The sequence below is a fragment of the Cololabis saira genome, chromosome 24 (genome assembly GCF_033807715.1).
Source record: "Cololabis saira isolate AMF1-May2022 chromosome 24, fColSai1.1, whole genome shotgun sequence".
Lineage (NCBI taxonomy): Eukaryota > Metazoa > Chordata > Actinopteri > Beloniformes > Belonidae > Cololabis > Cololabis saira.
Genome location: NC_084610.1, coordinates 15395856 through 15416844, shown reverse-complemented (window position 1 = coordinate 15416844; position 20989 = coordinate 15395856). Strand labels below are relative to the sequence as shown.

The following is a 20989-nucleotide window of genomic DNA, read 5'->3' as shown; positions in this document are numbered from 1 at the left end:
TGTGGTGCAAACATTTATTAGTCAAACAACCAAACAAAAAGAAATAAAAAGTAAAGAGGGGAAAAAGCCACACCATACACAGAACACCTCTCATGATTCACACAGAAATCCAAACAAATGAAGCCAAGAGTGATAAACTCGATTGCATTTTTCTTGTGCATATAAACATTTTAATTTAATATATAAAACAAAGTGGCCTGGCCGAGTGCAACAAACAGGTATGAGGGGTAAATAAAAGAAAATCCAGGCCCTGTCTGACACCAAATCTCCACCTTGATCATTATTTTCAGTGCAAATGCAACATTCACTGTGTTTGACGGTGACTTAAATAATTCAGGTAGTATTTCCGTTATTCAGTGTTTCTTATTGTACAGGCTCATATTGTACAAGTGCAGCTGCGGTTGTTATTGAGAGTTGTACGACAGGAGAACACTTGTTACCCAACATGATGTAAATGCTACCCAGGTTCATGAGCCCGTCACCCAAGCTGATGCACGTCTCCATCAGTTGTAGGAACTTAAAACACTTTATTTAGATGAACGCTCAACTTAAATGTTAACTTTTCAAAAGAGGGCAAAAAAAAAAACCAACAAACAAACATCGTAGAGCCAGAGAGGAGTACGTGATGAGTACATTTTGCTGGATGTGGTGGAGATACGAGTCTACAACCTGCTATCACGACGACCACGGTGGACCTTCTCGGCTGGAACAAAAACCCCAGAAGCCTTCAGAACTCACTTTAGAGCCAAAAAAATTGTAGGACTGAGCAGGGTCTTGAAGTGATCTCAAAAAGCCTGCATTTCACAAATGACGAGTTCGTGCTCAGTTCTTCTCCCCGCACAAACCTGGTGGCCAGAAAAAAAAAAAAAAGTACAACAAAATAAAAGTAAACATTCATTCTTCATAGATTTGATAGTTTAATTTGGACAGAATCTGGGAGACAGTCCAGAGTGAGGCAGCAGAGGCAGGTGCTTGGGTGTGTTCGTGCGGCGCTCCTCAGACGCCGTCGTCTTAGCAGCTTTGAGCTGGTCTCGTCCGGGTCACACAGCTCTCCCTAGCTAGTTCGGAGGGGGCGGGGCCTGCGGTGGGAGGGGTGTCTGGAGGGGGTGGGGCAACGATGGGCCGTGATGGAGCCAGTGATGGAGCCAGTGATGGAGCCAGGTGTCCGGCGGAGGCGTCTCTGATACACCACCGGGGACGATCAAGCCGCCCTGTCTGCAGAACCGTGGTGGGAGCTGGTGGGAGCCGAGCCGCTGATCCCCTCCGGAGGATTAGACGTGTCCAGAACCGCTCACTGCAGACAGACAGACAGATCTGAGCCGTGGAGCCGCTACATCAACACCTGTCACGGGTGAGAACAGTCAGACCTGTGCCGTTGGGAGGCTGAGATAAACCGCTGTCAGCATCACAGCTCTGAGCTGGAAGGGCGCTGAAACCCGTCTCAAACTAAAGGCAGCGTTCAGTTATTCTGCTCCTCACCGGTGGAACAAACTTCCTGTAGACCTGAGGTCTGCTCCAACTGTCAGCTCCTTTAAATCAGGGTTAAAAACATTACTGTTTACTCTAAATTGCTGTACTTTCCTGCCCTTACTTTTTAAAAACTTGTGCTTTTTATTATTTTACCTCTTTTCTTATCATTTTATTTGTTATTTAAGCGTACTCCTACATTCTTATGATTTCTGAAATCCGCGCAAAGTTACACTAGTGATGGATAAGCCCTGAATGCAGGCATTGTGATGTGGAATTGTCAAATTGGTTTAATTCACCGCACGAATCGGCACAGATTACTTTTATAATACTGTATTTGACCCAGTCTTTGTATGTTTTGACCGTATAGAAACGTAATTCTTGCCGTTTTGTCCGTATAGAAACGTAATTCTTGCCATTGTAAGAATGAGATGCGTACCTGCTGTACTTTACTCTTACTTTTTAACAACTTGTGCTTTTTATTATTTTACCTCTTTTCTTATCATTTTATTTCATTTTATTTGTTATTTACTGTTTAATTGTGTCTTGCCGCTTTTAATGTTGATGTAAATCACTTTGAATTACCTTGTGTTGAATTGTGCTATACAAATAAACTTGCCTAGAGTCTAACTTGGCGTTTTGTCACATTTCCATACAGGCAGTGAAAGAGACACACCAGCCGACTGTCCTGCTGGAGTTGGTGAACAAACACCTGAATTATGCAGAAACCTCAGCAAGTGCAGAAAGAAATGAGAAATACGGCAGGATATTTGAGATAATCAGCACATTCCCGCCGACGCGATACTGCCGGGGCGGCAGGTTCCACTGCCAGGTGTGAAATCTGCCTCGTCTGTTGTTTATTCTGCTTACTTTCACAGGCAGATGCTTGTTCCACAACAACAGAGCGCCGCGAGGAATATCTGACAGCTAATGGGCGATGCTCCTCCACTTAATCTGCTACACCGGCTATCCAGCACCTGGGTTCAGCGCGAGCCGACACTCCTGACTAGGGATGGGAATTGATACGATTTTTAGGATTCCAATTCCATTTTCGATTCTGCTTAATGATTCGGTTCTTTATCGATCCCCTTATTGATTTTTCATTTGGGGAAAAAAAGGACAACAATGAGGCAAATGGCACTGATATGATGGCAGTGTTTGTTGGTTAACTAGTTAGCTGCAGTATTGTTAGTGGAGGACATGCTAACGTTGCTGCTGGGTTGAGAATTACTGACGTTGGTCCGGAGCGGATCGAAAACGTGACATTTATTGATTGTTAATGGTTGCTGTTTGCACAAATGTTTTAGGATGTTGATAGTATTTTTTTTCCCTTCGACGATATAACCACTTGGCAGGTATTGCAAGTCTCCCTGTTGTCCTCTTTTTTACTGAAATGTAACCAGACTTTTGAGCGTTTGTATTGCTTGGGCTCCATGTTTACAATTGACTGCTGGCTTACGCACGTTGCTTAGCAACGTGTGTGCTGACGTCACTCATGCCCCACTGGAATCGAAAAGGTAATCGTTTGCAAAATTTACAAACGATTCCAAGGAATTGGAACACTGGGGACCGGTTCTGAACAAGAACCGGTTCTTGATTCCCATCCCTGCTCCTGACTGACATGTAGTTCCTGGCGCCCGTCACTTAGGACGCGCCGCTATGCCCCAGCCCCCCCCGACACCCCGTTACCTGCTTCACCTACACTGAGATCTGAAGACAAGGGTTTCCTGCTGGCCTTCTTCCCGTGGCCGCTTCGCCAAACTCCCAGTGGACCCTGTGGAGAGGGGGGGGGGGCGGTCAGGCCAGAAGCTGGGATGGATTCAGAAACAGAGGAGATCCAGTGGCGGCTGGTGCTAAACATTTTTTTTTACCGTGGCATACAACGGGGTATAACGTAGGGCTGGGCGATATATCGAGATTTTTATATATATCGATATATTTTCAAACACGATATGGTTCGACACAATATCGTTTATATCGATTATTTAAAAAAAACCTTTTTTCTTTCTTTTTTTTTTTTTTTTTAGGATTTTGATACTTATTTTGTGACAAATTGAATTCAATTTTTTATTTGTTATTTGCACAACTGTCAACCTCAGTGGAAAAGTCTGCCTGTTACTGTCTACATTGTATTAATTGCACAGTGTATTTTAATTTAATTGTTATGCAGGAAAGGGATATTTGTTTTATTTTATTCAAGAAGCATTTTTATTCTATATATGCAGGCAGTTTATTTTTATTTCATTTGTTTTATACATTTTGATATTGTGCAGACCTCTGTTAATAAAGGTACCTGTGTGACATTTGGCACGAGGCTTTGTATTAAAACTGACTGTTTTTTTAAGGGTTTGCCTCAGAAAAAAATGAAGCTAACAGAGATGCTAACAGAGATGCTAACAGAGATGCTATGCTATAATGCTTTGGGGGAAACCCCAATTATGGCACAGAAAAAATATCGATATATATCGAGTATCGCCATTCAGCTAGAAAATATCGAGATATGACTTTTGGTCCATATCGCCCAGCCCTAGTATAACGGTACACTGAAGTCACTGTTAGGTACAATCTTGGTACAATGGGGAAAAAAAGAAAGGTAGAAATAATATTTTGGTCCTTTAATTCTGAAAAATCCAACAATGGCTTATTGGTGATAAGTTTTAGTGAAGTAGTTCGGTTCTGCTGCAGTGGAAAAAGAAAACTGAACATAAAGTAGGGTTTTATCATTTAAACACTGTTATTTTGTATTGTTTTATTCTTCCTGGTTTGGGTTCAGTTTATTTTTACACATTAGAGAGAAGAAAAACATTAACATTTCCATTGTTCTGACTGGAATTTATATTATTTGAAAAGATAACGTTCCTTTCTTTCAGATATTTGATCAACAAATATTTCAAAAGCAAGATAAAAGATAAAAACAACATATGAGTACGTCACGATACTGATTGCGGATTCGTTACTGTTAACTGAGTTTCTTTGTGGCATAGAATTGTCAAATTGGTTTAATTCACCGTACGAATTGTTACAGATTATTTTTGTAATACTGTACTTGACCGTAAAGAAACGTAATTCTTGCCTTTGTAAGAAGGCGATGTACCTGCTGTACTCTACTGCCCTTACTCTTTAACAACTTGTGCTTTTCATTATTTTACCTCTTTTCTTATCATTTTATTTCATTTTATTTGTTATTTACTGTTTAATTGTGTCTTGCCACTTTTAATGTCGATGTAAAGCACTTTGAATTACCTTGTGTTGAATTGTGCTATACAAATAAACTTGCCTTGCCTTATTTTACGAATCTAATTCAAACCAATTAAAAGTGCTTATCACATGTTGGAGAGCTTACACTGGATTCTGTTTGACCGGCGCCCCTTACTTCCGGAAGTAAATAAAATAAAATACATTTTCGAACCAAATAAATATTTAAACAACATATAATTACTATTGACAGTCACCCACAAACTGAAATAACACCTTCTTTTAATAATGATATGCATCTTACAGCATGTTTTTTATTTTATTCTTCTTCTCTTGACTTGATGGGGGCTGACCAGCCGCCACTGCTGAGATCTCTGAGTGCGGCCCGTACCTGGTGTTTGGCGAGGCCCACGGTCTGGATCAGTGGAGGTCTGATGGAGGGTTTGTACTGAAGAGGCTGGCCGAGTAGAGAGTAGTGTGGTTCACCTGAACACCAGCGAAACAAGCCGTCAGTGACATCAAACACAAACCCGGAAGTGCTAATGGCGGCGCGGCGCGGTTCTGACCTGGTCCACTGTGGTAGAAGGCTGTAGGGAGCTGTGGGTGATGGGACAACACAGGGATGGGCAGGCCTGATGGGAGGCCCTTGATGCTGGGAGGGCACGGCTGGCAGGGCCCGGGGGTGAGCGCAGGAGACAAGGGCAGGCTGCTCTACACACAACATGCCAGCGGTGCAGGGCGGCGGGAACACGGGGAACACAAACACTTTCATTCAATAAGGAAACAAGAAAAAGTGCCGACTACTAGAGCCCAGTGGGACTGGTTTCTTCATCCCGCTGCATTTCTGACCATCACCGCCCGCACCCAAAGAGTTTGTATCCACTCCCTCCCTCTGAGAATTCATGCCCGCACAATAATAGAGATGCATTGTAGGGCTGGGGATCGATTCAAACGTCAAGAATCAATTCGATTCCGAAGATTCAGAATCGATTATCAAGATTTGATTTGATCCGATTCCGACATTGATTTGGGTTAGTGTTATTAAAACTGTTTTTTGAGCTGTTGCATGAATTATATGACTGTAGTTATGCAACATATTAATACTAGTATTATATTGAGATTAAACAGCAAGTATTGGCAGCTAATGATGCTGTAAGGACCAATCACCTCCCAGAATGCTGATAGAACTGCTTTCAGAAACATCATGTGTCAAAATTATCAAACAGATCCAGGGCAGCAAAAAGTGGACGTATGAAATCTGTTTTATTTCGTCCCACATTCCGTCTTAATTATTTCCATTTTCGGTCTATTTGGTTTTTAAATTTTTGAGAATTTGGTTTTTAGCATTTCATGCCAAGACAGTATATAAAGTAATGAAATATAGACAATTTATGCAATTTATTAACTGAAAACGTTAATGTTTTCATACATTTAAACATATTTAAACGCAAAAACATGGCACCAGTTATTCTCGTGTCCGTTGTAATGTAATGATGGGGAAAAAAAAAAAGAAAAATCAATCTAGACATGATTGATTTTTAGGAATCAGAGAATCGATTTAGAATTGGAAAATCATTTTTTTTTAACACAGGCCTAGTCACGACTGTCAATCAGTTTTTAGGCTCCTACATCTAACTTACACCATTGCTGTGGAGGAAGAGGATACTGCTGACCGACTGCGTCCCAATCCCGCGTCTTTCTTCCAAGATGCGCCACAGACACTAAACGCAGTTTCTCCAAAAATCTGACTTGTCTTGCTTTGCCTTTGTTTTGTAAAGACCTTGTTTGAGATTCTTTTCCACTTCATTGATTTCCATCTTGTCGCTAGGCTACATCCCGATCCCGCCGTTTTTTTTAGCCGGCCGCAGCAAAGTTCAAACCACCCGCTCCCGCCAGATTTGTGTTGGGTCCCAATGCAGCCCTCTACCGACTACTTCCACAGAGCCATTCTGCCGCTCGAGTCAGCGCTCTAATGTAGCGTCTCATCCACATTAGTCCCACTAATGTACCATTACGCCCTGACGCCAAGGACTATTCTCTCCTCATTTCCAGGTTTGGGCTGCGCCGGCTTCATTTGCAGAGCCTATTTACGGCGACATTTAACCTGCAGAGCGGCGGAGAGGCTGAGTCTGGCTCAAGGCAGCAATTCTCCAATCAATGTCAGACTCACACAGCCCCACTAAATTAGCTTTTAAATTGCTTTCTTGTGAGCGTCGTCACTTTCACACATGTAGCTCATCGTCCTAAGAGGCAGACATCAGCTTCAATAAATTACATCTGAAAATTGTTTGGAAGCTGCTCTTGTCAGGTGGAGCCAGCAGGGCAACGCAGCCAATTAAAGGTGGTCAGAAGGTTTGAATAGGCCTGTGTTGAAAAAAAATGGATTTTCCCGATTCTAAATCGATTCACATATTAATTCCTAAAAATCGATTTGTATGTCTAAAGATCGATATTTTTTTTCATCATTACATTACTTTTGTTTATGCCTAAAAAAGGAATGTTTTGTTGGACAAGAATAACTACTGCCATGTTTTTGCCTTTAAATATGTTTAAAGGTATGAAAACATTAAAGTTTTCAGTTATAATTGCATAAATTGTCTATATTTCATTACTTTATTTACTGTCTTGGGGTTACATTTGCATAAAATGCTAAAAACCAAAATCTCAAAAATTAAAAACCGAAATAGAAATAAAATGGAAAAAATAAAACCGATTTCATATGGAAGAGTATCAGGGCCATGCAGGAGAAAAATAAAAATATTTTAGAGGAAGAAGATTTTTTTTTTTCATTATGCACTTTGAGGAAAAAAGTCGAAATGTCGAGAATAATGTTGAAGTACAATTTCGAGAAAAAAGTAGAAATGTTGAGAAAAAAGTCAAAATTTTGTGAATAAAGAGGCGACATTTTGACTTTATTCTTGAAATTATATTTCAACATTAATCTCGATATTTCGACTTGAAACGACTGTCTTGAAGTGCACAATAACAAAAAATCTTCTCTAATACTCTTCTGTAGTTTGCTGCCCTGGATCTGTTTGATAATTCTGCCACACGATGTTTCTGAAAGCAGTTCTATCAGCATTCTAGGAGGTGATTGGTCCTTACAGCATCATTAGCTGCCAATACTTGCTGTTGAATCTCAATATAATACTAGTATTAATATGTTGCATAACTACAGTCATATCATTCATGCAACAGCTCAAAAAACTGTTTTAAAAACACTAACCCAAATCAATATCGGAATCAAATCTTGATAATCGATTCTGGATCTTAAGAATCAAATCGATTCTTGACGTTTGAATGGATGCCCAGCCCTGGGTTTGAAGGTGATAAATATCCTCCCGTCCCAGTTCTTGTGCTGACGGCTGCAGCGGCGAGTGTTTGTACCTGGCTGCTGTCTGCAGGCGCGGGCAGCTCTGCGTGCCTGCGGCCCCGCGGGGGGTCGGGGCCCGGCTGCTTGTGGCCGGGGTTCTTCCTCTGGCAGGGGGAGGGGGCGCGGGGCTGCTGGCAGGGGGGCGCCGTCATCTGGAGCATCACCATGCCGCCGCCGGGCGCCGTGGGTAACAACCCTGCGCGCAACACAAATGGGTTCATGCAACACTGTTGTTGACAAGAGGCAGAGCGGCGCGGCACCAAATGTGGGGAAATTATTTATTTAAATCATCACGGCGTCTCATTATTCATGTAGCGCAGTGAATGTTTGGCCCCCGAGCTTCTTCTGCACTCGTTCAGCTGCACACCTCATCAGTCCACTCCATAACGGGACGATCTTATCACTCATCAACGCCACGAATGGAACATATTTTACTTTAATTAACCTCTGTTTACTTCCAGCTTAAACAAAACCATTTAGTAAACTTTGCCCATTGTTGACTTGTAAAATAATTCCTCACAAATGTAACAAGGACGATGGATATTTGGGCTTAATCTGCAGATTATTTTCAGCCCCAGTTCAGCCAATTAAAAGTGTTTACTGGTCACGCTGTAGGTGAGGACGTAGCGAGACCTTCAGCTGACCTCATTACCGCCGGGCTGCCGATGATGCCTCCCGCCACTGCGCTCCCACAGTAATCAGACATGAATAATAAAAGTCATTAGTGGGGAGGCTGCTCCACCTGGGCCTCGGCAGCCCATCACACCCAAGATGCAAGAAGAGATGGAATATGGAGAGCCGTTTTTAACCAGAGGTCCTTTCTTCTTCCCATCTAATCAAGCATGCCCAGCTTAAACGGAAAAGAAATAAATCTGCTACAGCACACACTAAAAGATTATTTTTCTTTTTAAATAGAAAAACACTGTCAGCCCCTCTGTGCAGCAGTACCACTTCTGACCACACGGGGGAAAATAGATCTGTGTTGACAAAGGACCACGATGCTCCAAGACATCTTGTAATACCGTATTGGCCCGAATATAAGAAGGTGTTTTTTGCATTGAAAATAAGACTGAAAAAGTGGGGGTCGTCGGGGTCTAGACATTATACCCATTCACAACGCTAGATATCTTTAAAGCGAATGCTGAACTTAACTCCCCAGGCCAAAGCGAACCCCTGTCATGAAGAAGAAAAATAGCAGTAGCACAAAGAAGAAAAATAGCGGTAAGAAAGAAAAGAGAAGAAAATAAGAGAAGAGATAACAGAAAATGGAGAAACGTAGCGACAATCTGGAGAAAAATGGGTGGAAGATCGGCCAGGACAACCGGCAGCTGAGGAGAAGTTATGATGCAAACTAAATGATTTGAATGAGGCAAAATAACATGCCTTTTCTCTCAAATATGTTGTTATAATCATTTGTTTCAGATGTACTGTAATTATTTTCTGTATAAAAATATAATTTGGTGTTCAAAGTATTTTTTCAAACTTGAGTCTTGAAAAAGAGGGGGTCGTCTTATATTCAGGGTCGTCTTATATCCGGGCCATGACGGTACTGCTTTGTCCCACTAGGTGATCCACCTCTGATTTCTGCCCCCATGTGGTCAGAAGTGGTATTGCTGCAGTGACTAGCAGTTGATATGAAAGGACCTCTTGACAAGACAAAACCAAAAATCTCCCTTTCGTTAAGTAATTACTCTTCGTTTAAAAAGCTGCTGCACTTTTTGCTCGTTTAAAAAAAAAAAAAAAAAAAAGAAGCTGGTTACGGTTTAGAAAAGTTAGCAACAGCGTATAGTGAGGAGCATCTGGATGGTTTATTTATCTGGTCATGTGAGAGAAGAGGGCCAGTAAGTTGAACCTATGTGGTGCTCTGCAGTCAGATTCATTATTTAGGACAATAATACTACAAATATACAAGTGGGCTGCAAAATATTTACTTAATACACTTAAGTGAACCATATCAATGCAACTCTACACAGAGCCCATATTTCTGCTGAAACAACCTTTAATATCATCCACCCCCGACCATGAACCAGTCAATCATGTAAGATATATTTCTACTAAAGTAGGAGTAATTTACTTGGAGCGTTTCTAACTGAAGAAAACTGATTTCAGTTCACCCTGCATCTGCGTGCATCGCTCCCCACCCTCCAGCCGCTCCTGTCATCAGCCTGCCTCGCTCTTTCATTTCTAAATTAGCAGGTAAACATCTGAATACAGGCTGCTGCTGCGGAAAGGCAAAGTAAACTCATGTCATTATGGGATGTTGTGGTCATGGAGGAATGCCTCCTCCTGCTGCTGACAGTGAGAGATGGGAGAGGTAAAGCCTGTCAGCGCTGGCAGTGACGGGGCATCTCCAGGGCACCTGATGTCAGGAGGAGAGGATTCTCACTCCGCTGCCTGATCCGGCTGCAGAAAGCTCAGAGTTTGAAGGCTTTGACTGCCGGCTGGGGCTGCGTACCTGTATACTGCTGGCCCGGGTGCTGCTGGGAGACGCAGGGGGGGGAAGTCTGAGGGAACTGGAGCTGCTCCATCATATGGGCGGGCAGGAAACTTACTGTTGAACTGTGAAGACACAGAATGCACAAATCAAACCCTTGAAGCTCAGTGGATTCCAGCTGAAGCTAAACTCAGACGAGCGTCTGCAGACGAACACTTTAGGCAAGACAAGTTTATTCGTATAGCACAATTCAACACAAGGTAATTCAAAGTGCTTTACATCAACATTAAAAGCGGCAAGACACAATTAAACAGTAAATAACAAATAAAATGATAAGAGGTAAAATAATAAAAAGCACAAGTTGTTAAAAAGTAAGGGCAGTAGAGTACAGCAGGTTCACATCTCATTCTTACAATGTCAAGAATTACGTTTCTATACGGTCAAAACGTACAAAGACCGGGTCAAATACAGTATTACAAAAGTAATCTGTGCCGATTTGTGCGGTGATTCGTGCAGACCAATTTGACAATTCTACATCACAATGCCTGCATTCAGGGCTTATCCATCACTAGTGTAACTTTGCGCGGTTTTCAAAAATCACAAGTATTTAATTTAAGAGTACGCTTTTAAACCAGTGATTCTCAACTGATGGGTTGGGACCCAGAAGTGAGAGTTTTCACTGGGCCCCTGACTCAGATGGTCAAGTTCTCAGGTAAACCTACATCATTTTCAGCCTTTTTGGATCTACTTCCCTATTTTTTCCATGTATTTGCAGGAAAACATCACCTGAGTCTGTTAAAAGTGGCTGTTGAGATATTTTGATGTCACATCAGCTTCCTGTTTGAAGCTTGATTAATGACTGAATAACTTCACTCTTACTGTATTTGTGCATTTTATTAGTGGATGCTAAGCTAAAGCCATATATTTTGGGAAATATTTTTCAGTTGCACTTTTTTATTTCACGTTTGTACGTGAAAACACTGTTATTTCTCTACAATCTGAGGCTTAAGCTACACTACCTTTTATGGAAGAGTATTAGGGCCAGGCAGGAGAAAAATAAAAATAATATTTTAGAAGAAGATTTTTTTTCATTATGCACCCTAGAAAAGTGTCGAAATGTCGAGAAAAAAGTCGAAATGTTGAGAAAAATGTCAAAATTTTGTGAATAAAGTTGAAATGTTGAGAAAAAAGTTGAAATGTAGAGAATGTTGAAGTACTATTTCGGGAAAAAAGTTGAAATGTTGAGAAAAGGTGAAATTTCGACTTCATTGTCGAAATTGTATTTGAAGATTAATCTAGACATTTCTACTTTTATCTCAACATTTCGATTTTTTTCCCGAAGTGCACAATAAAAAAAAATCTTCCCCTCAAATATTTTTTCTCCTGCATGGCCCTAATACTCTTCCGTAATCTTTTCAATGAATTTGAGGACTAGAAACTTGTCTTGGGCCCCAAAGCCGGACTAGTTGTTGAACCACTGCTTTAAACAATCAAAAATAAACCTTTTATAGACAGATGCGCCCAGACAGGAGCTGAGAGATCTAGGTGGGTATGAAACTTCAAGTCCACCTGGGAAGTGGTTGCCGTGAGCAACCGCCTGCGGGACTCGTCTCCAGCTGGTGGAAAAGCGGCTGCAGGTGGACGGTTGGCCCTTGTGGGAGAAGACCGAGCCGTTCCGGCGCTGCGGCATAAATCAGCTCTGCGACTAAAGCAGCCTGGTTTTCCAGCTGGGACGACGGCAAAGTGACCTCTCTTCTCACGCGGGACTCTGCATTGTTCTTCTGCAGGTGATCACGGCGGTTTTTCACCTCTGCTTGTCAGGAACACGCGCAGCGGTCCCAGCGGCGCTCTGCTCACCGTTATCCAGACTGATTGGGTCGGTGCAGGTAAAAACTAATTACATGTTTTGTTTTCTGTGAACTAGTTCTATCAATCAGTTGTAATGAGAGGTGCTCTGATGACGGGAGGCAGCTCAGGCCCCGGTGAGGGGGGTGTTGGCCTCGACATTCATCAGCTCCACAAGCATCGGGGGTAAGAACCCACCGGTGATCAAACATGACCTCAGCTCTGAACGGACCGGCGCATCGGAAGTGTCGAGAGGCGCTTTGAGGAGCCAGAAACGACATCCAGCACTCGCAAAGAGGATTCTTTTACATCTCCAGCTAGGATAATCATTTAATCGATACGTAATAAAAGCTACGATAAGATTGGAAAAGAACATTAGTACAGGATCAACACAAATGAGAGTGAGGAAACCTCAGATATAATAAATAAATATATATTTAATTAGATTTCTTTCTTCTCTTTTACAAACAATTCTTATTAAAGATATCAATGCTAACTTAATGCTTCTCATCCACATGAGTGTTTATCTTCTGTGTGGAAAACAAACTTTAATAGACGGTTTATTAGATGAAGAAAAATCAGCTTTGGTTTTAAAATATCCACAAATGCAAAAAAAGGAAACCCAAGACGTGAGAAACTCAATCGTCTCCTCGCCAGGCCCATAAATCCGGCGGGGGCGGGGCCATAATTGTGATCATTACGGAGGAAACTGCCTGGATAATGGTCTCACTTTTTACGCACATATTGGACACGACTCATAAATTAAAGGTCAAAATTGAATTTCTGCACAGATACAAATGGTTTCTGCTCCGTCAGACGGAGAGCCGTTATTCAGTTGACTTTTCCACGTCTCCTCCTGCATCAACCCCCCCACCCCTCCTCTACACTCATCTATACAGAGCAATTTCCCTGAATGGTTTGAAATGTAAATATCTAGGAAGGGAGCTAGAATGAGCTAATAGATCAGAGCGAGTGTAACGGGGGAGGACGGAGGGGTCCTACCTCATGGTGGTGTGTTGGTTGGGGGGCAGCAGGCTGTAGCAGGGCTGCATGCCAGCCACAGCCATCGGGCCCTGGCCCGGCTGGCAGGACACCAGCAGCGGCTGCTGGTACGTCTGCTGCGGAACAGAAACCTGCTGCAGAGAAAACAGAGCCGCACAGATAAACACATTTAGCATTTTCCACAAGTCCTGAGTCAACACTGCTGTTTTTCATTACCGTCATGAATCTTTTATTTTTTTCCCTGCACCACAGCATGAATAAAAAGCCACATCGGCCTCCTCCGAGGGCGACATTTCATTCACAACCAGCACTCAAAGCTGCTTTTTCATTTTGGCAGCGCTAATATTAATCTGCCGGTCGTGGGGAGAGGCTCGCAGAGGCGTCCCGCCGTCAAAGTACCTGATAAGACTGCATCGGAGGGTACTGGACCATCATGCCTTGCATCTGGTTGGCCATATTGCTTTGCTGGTTGCCAGAGAGAGCGAGGCTGGGTCCTGGCTGCACGCCCACTACGGTCTGGTAGCTGGACGCGGGGTTTGGCATCACGGCTTGGTGCACTGAGGCGAGAGGAGAGAGGCACAAGGCTGTGACTGACTGAGCAGCGAGTCCTGACTCAAAAACGCCTCACGTCGCTCACAAAAAACCATCAGTGTAGGCCTGTGTTTAAAAAATATCGATTTTCCAATTCTAAATCAATTCTCATATTCATTCCTAAAAATCGATTTATATGTCTAAAGATTTTTTCATCATTACAACTTTTGGTATTTTTCTTTTTTTTTATGCCCAAAAAAGGAATGTTTTGTTGGACACGAGAATAACTGGTGCCATGTTTTTGCCTTTAAATATGTTTAAAAGTATGAAAACATGAACGTTTTCAGTTATAATTGCATAAATTGTCTATATTTCATTACTTTATATACTGTCTTGGGGTCACATTTGCTTAAAATGCTAAAAACCTAATTCTCAAAAATTAAAAACCGAAAAAGTTGCATAACTACAGTCATATAATTCATGCAACAGCTGAAAAAACGGTTTTAATAACACTAACCCAAATCAATATCGGAATCGAATCGATTCTTGACATTTGAATGGATCCCCACCCCTGAATCAGTGCTGGTAACTTTATTTATTTCATCATTTTAACAAACATTCCACAGAGAAATGGAAAAACGTCACAATTAACTCCTCATATCTGATTTAGCCAACAGTTACGTGAACCTGCAAAAGAGAGAAACTTGTACAAGACCTCTCATTTCAATCATACTTATTAAAAACCCATTTGAACGGCAGCACAAAAGTCATACACATTTCCCAAATTGCCTAAAATGGCGGCGGCTGTCGGGTAAATCAGACTTAAATGTCAAGGTGACAAAAAGAGACATTTGAAAGTACTTTCCCTTGTGACACACACACACACACAGACACACACACATACACACACACAGAAATCCAAGGGACAAAGGGAGAGGACGTCCTTTTGTGAAGGTGTCTCCACAGTCTGCCGCTCGGAGAGAAAAGTACAAGCAGACAATGAAGGCGCTCGGCGAGGAACCAGCAGGCTGAACTATTTTTATCCTCCTCCGCCCCCCACCTTCACTCACAACCCGAGCATGAAATGACCGCCGCACCCAACGCGGCAGGTGAGGGGAGGCTTTGGCTTCTTTGCATTCGCCGCAGCGAAGTAACGACCGGCGTGTTTGAGAGACCACCGCGAGTCCCGGGCGTCCTGACGCCATCAGCAATCAGAGGCTGGTTCCTCGTCAGTGATTGGCCTCGTACTGATTTGTGCTGTTTTTTTTTCTCCGTGGGTGGTGAGTAAGGGGCTGAAAAAGAGACCGGTTCACTGTGAGATTCATAGAGGCCTCTCAGACAGCGTCCCGGCCCCGCATCCCGCCTCTCAGGCTCCTGGCCGTTCAGTTCCTCTGCTGCAGAAATCACAGCAAATATTCAAGCTGGAGACAACAATCAGACTGCAGCTGGTTGGAGTTCGACTGATGGTGGAGTTAGTCACATGTTCCTTCCGGCGGTGGTCAAGTTTCTACGTGCTTCCTTTTAAAAAAGTACAGTGAAACTTACGGAAGAGTATTAGGGCCATGCAGGAGAAAAATATTTGAGAGGGGAATATTTTTTTTTCTTGTGCACTTCGAGAAAAAAGTCTAAATGTTGAGAAAAAAGTTGAAATTAATGTTGAAATACAATTTTGTGAATAAAGTGGAAATGTCTCCTCTGGCCCATCAAATCCAGTTAGGAGAGCGACTGACAGCTCTGCAGCAGAAGCCGTAACTAATTAACTAACTTACATCCTTGGAGTGCAACGTTAAGGGTACGTTTCTGAAGTTATGCAACTGTATATGTGTGATATGTGTATTCTGAACCTTGTTGTTACCAACCTATCATAATTCAAGTAGTCAACAATAAAGCATATGAGGCTCTTTTACTTTTTTCTCAACATTTCGACTTTTGTCTCGACATTTCAACTTTTTTCTCGACATTTCAACATTTCTCGTTTTCTCCAAGTGCATATTGAAAAAAAAATCTTCCTCCTCTAAAATATTTTTATTTTTCTCCTGCCTGGCCCTAATACTCTTCCGTAGAACCTAGAAGACAAATATCCTCCGAGATGTTTCCCAGGAAGCCCGTGACTGAAGAGGTGACTGACGCAACCGGCTGGAAACTCGACACGTTCTTCGGTGGAGACTGGCGACGCTTTTCATTGTTAACGTATTTATCACCTTCACAGGACTTTATTTCCACATTTCGTTAGTTAATACAAAAGCACAGAGGAAATTAGGCTCTGCAGCCACTTTTTTGCAGCTTCTGTTAGAAATAATTGCTGTTCTTCGCCTTTGTAGGTCAGCTTCATTTGTCCGCTGCGTATTCCCCCGTTCCCCAGCAGGGAAGCCACATTTGCAGGCTTCAGATGACAGAATAGTGCCGCGGCCGCTTCCAGAGACATATGTGCAGCCGTGTGTGTTGCCTGCTCCAGTACAAGTCACAACTGGCGATATTCCATCCCGTTAAGCCACAAGAGTTTCGGCACAGTGAGAGAAAACGGCATGCAGGAGCTAACAATCTCAGCTCCTGTGGTGATGGAGGGACGAGAGAAGAAGAAAAAGAAAGAATAATCTGCTGGAAAACTCCCGGGGAGACGCTTGAACCCGTGAAAACAAACAGACGCTGAAGAAAGGAGAAAGCGAGGGAGGGATCTCCGTCCTTCACTGGTGCCGTCGGACGGCTCCCGCGTGAAGAAACAAAGACGAGGCCAACGAGCGAATGTGAGCCGAGAGCTCGGAGTGAGGGTCTGCTCAGACTCCTGACGGAGCAGACAGGCTGAGCGTCTCCCTTTACGGCGGGAAGCGAGTGACATGGAGCAGCTTACTCATTAAAAGCATCCTTTGATTTGTCTTTAGATCTGCGCCACCGTTTCAGAGCTCGACTCGAATAATTAGCAGCTTCGCTTTAGAGCAGAAAACTGGAGGAGAAGAGGAACCTGCTGTGCTCTGGCTTCCAACTGTGCAACCTTAAACTGCACGTCAAATACACCATTTTAAAATGAGATGCTTTGTGCACCTGCATTCAAAATAAATAAATAAGTCGGAGCTGAAAAGTCTTTTCCAACTGCTGGGGATACAAATAAATACACAGGTAAGAAATCTGTCACAAGAAGAGGTTAAAAGTAGAACCACCCACTATTGAAGAATGGATTGATACTGTCCGTGAAATTGACATCATGGAAAAGTTGTCATTTTCCCTCAGAATACAAAAAGAAAAGTTCTATCGGATTTGGTGTAAATGGACTGAGTACATGAAGCCTGTAAGATGTGACTTCACTTGAATCTGTTTTTTGTGATGACCTGCTCTCTACACCTGATACCAATCTAATACTGGACTTTATTTCTTTTTCATCTTACAAAGCTGTGACGATAACAAGAAAAGAGCTCCCCCAGTTCTGTTGTTCCTGTTACACAAACTTATTTAAAATCTTCAGTTTCAAAGTTTATTTAGACGGGACAATGCATATTAATGTACACTACATTAAGCAGTGTAAATACACCGGGTTTAGCAGAAATGCTAGTTTCCACCCGCAGTCGCCACAAACAGCCAGACACACTCACACTCACACCTACGGGCAATTTAGAATGATCAATTTACCTAGCATGCATGTTTTTGGACTGTGTTCCAAATTCCAAATCTTGGAAAAGCATCATGATCAAAGACACAGACTTTTGTTTTTTTCATTTTGGATCCACCAGGTGGTTGAACTTTGGAGAAAGACATTGCAATGGTCCAAAGAGTGAAAAAAAATTAAAAAAAATAAATAGTGTAATCCCTCGCTATAACGCGGTTCACCTTTCACGTCTCGCTGCTTCACGGATTTGCATTGTGCATCGTGTTCTGCATTCTGATCGGCTAAACAGTCTCGCCGCTTCTTTACTTCCTTTGTCAATAATGTTGGTTGCTTAGCAACAAGCTGAGAACGGCCAATGAGTTTTCAGCAGCAGCTCGAGAACGGGACCCTTTGATGAATCGTTCTGTTCTCAGATATAATCCATGGTGGTATGTCGGTTTATAAGAATCTTTTTGGCCCAGAAGAAAACAGAGAACTACGACCCATAACTATGTTCTTCTCTGAAAAAACACACCTGCACCGCGGGCTTTAGAAGAAAAAGACGCTACAGAGCGAGTCAGGATGCAGCATCAGTCAGAAGAGCAGTCACAATTTGTCCGACTGTACTTATTGTATTTTATTTCATAATCATTTTTCATTTTCTCCCATTCAAATCCAATAACTCGGTCGCGGTGGGGCGGGGCTGATCTACGCAATTTGAAGCCTTGTATAATAATTGTAAAAAAAAAAAAAAAGGTTGCTACTTCGCGGATTTCACCTATCAAGGGTTCTTTTTGGAACGTAACCCCTGCGAAAAATGACTGTTTACTGTACCTTGTTGCTGGGGCAGGTTTTGGCTCTGCGGGCAGTTGTATGGCAGTGGGTTGACGGGCCGGTAGTGCTGCTGCTGGCCGGAGCAGTGTGGATGATGGGCCGAGGAACAGTAGCATGCGGACATCTGTTGGGGACACAAACACCACCGTGAGACACAGTGAGACACCGGCCGGGACACGGCGTGATGGCAACAGCATTCATCTGCAGCCGGGCATCCCGGTAGAGCCCTGCGCGTTTGCTTCATCCCGCTCCTGCCGAATTTCTGACCATTACCACCCGCGCCCGCAAAACTCTGAGAATTCATGCTGCACAATAATAGAGATCCATTGATTTTGTGTCTTCTCCCGTCCCACAAGAGAAATATCCAGACAAATCTATTTGATTTAATGTTAACATGATCATTGTGGAGCTTGATGGATGATTGACAGTTCATAGGTCACCTGACAGAAAGTTAGATGCATCCTTGTCATCATCGCACAAGCTATTTCACCTTTCGCACGCATCAATTATGTGATTGAGGTTATAGCAACGAGAGAAGCTGTGAGTGGCTCAAATAACACTAATAAATAACACAAAATAAACAAATTTAATGAATGAAACTAATTAATTTAACAAATGAATCGCTTGGCCATTACAATGCTGTGGAGGAAGAGAATGCTGCTGACCGACTGCGTCCCAATCCCGCGTCTTTCTTCCAAGATGCTCCACAGACACTAAATGCAGTTTCTCCAAATATCTGACTTCTTTGCTTTGTCTTTGTTTTGTAAAGACCTTGTTTAAGGTTCTTTTCCACGTCATTGATTTCCATCTTGTCGCTAGGCTACATCCCCACCTGCAGTGTTTTTTTTTAGCCGCCCGCAGCAAAGTTCAAACCGCCCGCTCCCGCCAGATTTAATCCCAATGCCTCCCTCTACACGGGGCCCCTACCTGCTGGACAGGCTGCTGGATGTACGTGTGCTGCTGCAGAAGGGGCTGGTTGAGGCTGTGTCCGGGGTAAGCAGCGGCGCCCGTGTTGGGGCTGTGGTACGCGTGGGTGGGGCCCGGCGCGGGCCCCTGCAGCAGCCCCTGGGGTCCCGACGGCCCTGCTACCACGTAGCTGGCGACCTGATGTGGGGGGCCCCCGTGCATGACCATGGGGGAATGGTGGTGGTTGTACACGGAGGGGTAATGGCGGCCGTCTGGAGCCGGGGCTCCGCTGTCGTTGGGGGGCTGCTGCGCCAGAGTCATGTGACTGAACTGGGCGTTGAGGGCTTCAGGCTGCAGAGAGAATCGAGTTGGATTCTTAGAAAGGAGGTAAATATAATGCAGGGACCAGCACACATACAAATATAGAGCACGGGGACATCAACCATCAGAACCTGGGTCACGTCATTTAAATAACTCAATCTGCTCAATTTTGACCACCAGAGACAGATTCTAAACCAACTTCTAAATCTCAGACCTCAACTGAACACATCTGTCTGGTCAGAAGTTAATTATTCATCCGGATAACCATTCCTCACCAGTCCAGGTCATTTCTGACATGTTGTTGGAAAAGTTGTGTTTTTAGTCATAGATTATTCAGCGCTAACATCTGGTGATGAATTAAATATTAATGGAACTTTCCACAAGCATAATTAGTCACAGAGGCATGTCTTTCACTAAAACCAGGTCAGAAATGAGGTTAAGCGAATGCATGATCCACATATGTGGGGAAGGGCTCCTGCTGGATTTGGATGCACCTTTCTACCACAGAACCAGAACAGTTATTGGGGGAATAAGATCTATTTTGAAGTTTCGAAAGGTGAGACGATAATGTGCTTGAAGCTATGCTAGTGACCATAAAAAAAAAAAAGGACAACCTGGTAAAGTGATTCTTGCAAAACAAAAAAATCCTAGAAAAGAATCACAAACTGAAGAGTATTAGGGCCAGGCAGGAGAAAAATAAAAATAATATTTTAGAGTGAATTAAGTTGAAATGTTGAGAAAAAAGGCGAAACTTTGACTTTATTCACAAAATTTCGACTTTTTTCTTGGAATTGTATTTCAACATTAATCTCGACATTTCGACTTTTTTCTTGACATTGACTTTTTTTCTCGAAGTGCACAATAAAAAAAATCTTCCCCTCAAATATTTTTTCTCCTGCATGGCTCTAATACTCTTCCCTACAAACTGACCTGGTTTACCTTTTGTCTGCAAATTGAATGAATCTACTTAAAGGTGTTATGACTGAGCACATGAACAAACTTTGTGTGATCCAGGTCTGACAGGAGACGGAGAGAGAGGGTAGAAGAATGCATTTATTTTAAAAAGGAAGAAAGGAGTTCTGTACCACTGCGTATTGTTGGTTAGGACAGACGGGCAGGAACTGAGAAGGAGGGAGAGGAGGAGGAAGAGAGTAAGAAACCGTTTGGTTGTGGACAGGCTCAGAGGACGCCTGGAGAGGAGGGCAGATCGGCTGAGAAGGAAGGGAAGGGAAGAAGAGAAGGACAGAAGATGAGACTGGACAAAGGAGGATGGTAGGATCGCAGGAGCTGTGATTGACCGCTCACTAAGCCACGCCCTATTTACTTTCAGATGCTGTATAGTAAACCTTCTCATTGAAATCCTGTCAATGATCACGCTTTTATTTCTGAGAATCACATCGTTCAGTCCAGTTCTTCAACTTTTGTTTAGTTTTGACCCGGTCTTTGTACGTTTTGACCATATAGAAACGTAATTCTTGCCATTGTAAGAATGAGATGTACCTGC

The 20989-nt window shown here is 43.0% G+C and overlaps 1 protein-coding gene across 9 annotated transcripts in view; it reads right to left on the bottom strand.

The window, feature by feature from the left end:
* The window catches only part of LOC133424895 (R3H domain-containing protein 1-like), a 54275-nt gene continuing 33286 nt past the window's right edge, over positions 1 to 20989 (bottom strand). For 5 of the 9 annotated variants that reach the window (XM_061715466.1, XM_061715464.1, XM_061715470.1 and 2 more), the window contains 11 exons: positions 20571 to 20696; positions 19186 to 19515; positions 18259 to 18382; positions 13716 to 13873; positions 13317 to 13450; positions 10491 to 10594; positions 8050 to 8231; positions 5229 to 5373; positions 5054 to 5148; positions 3157 to 3241; positions 1 to 1294 (listed from right to left, as the gene is read on the bottom strand). In XM_061715466.1, coding sequence (XP_061571450.1) covers positions 1272 to 1294; positions 3157 to 3241; positions 5054 to 5148; positions 5229 to 5373; positions 8050 to 8231; positions 10491 to 10594; positions 13317 to 13450; positions 13716 to 13873; positions 18259 to 18382; positions 19186 to 19515; positions 20571 to 20696 — 1506 coding nt within the window. In that variant the 3' untranslated portion in view covers positions 1 to 1271. Of the gene's footprint in view, positions 1295 to 3156; positions 3242 to 5053; positions 5149 to 5228; positions 5374 to 8049; positions 8232 to 10490; positions 10595 to 13316; positions 13451 to 13715; positions 13874 to 18258; positions 18383 to 19185; positions 19516 to 20570; positions 20697 to 20989 lie in introns of those variants that run through there. The other 4 variants (XM_061715467.1, XM_061715469.1, XM_061715472.1 and 1 more) reach the window with 4 other exon arrangements.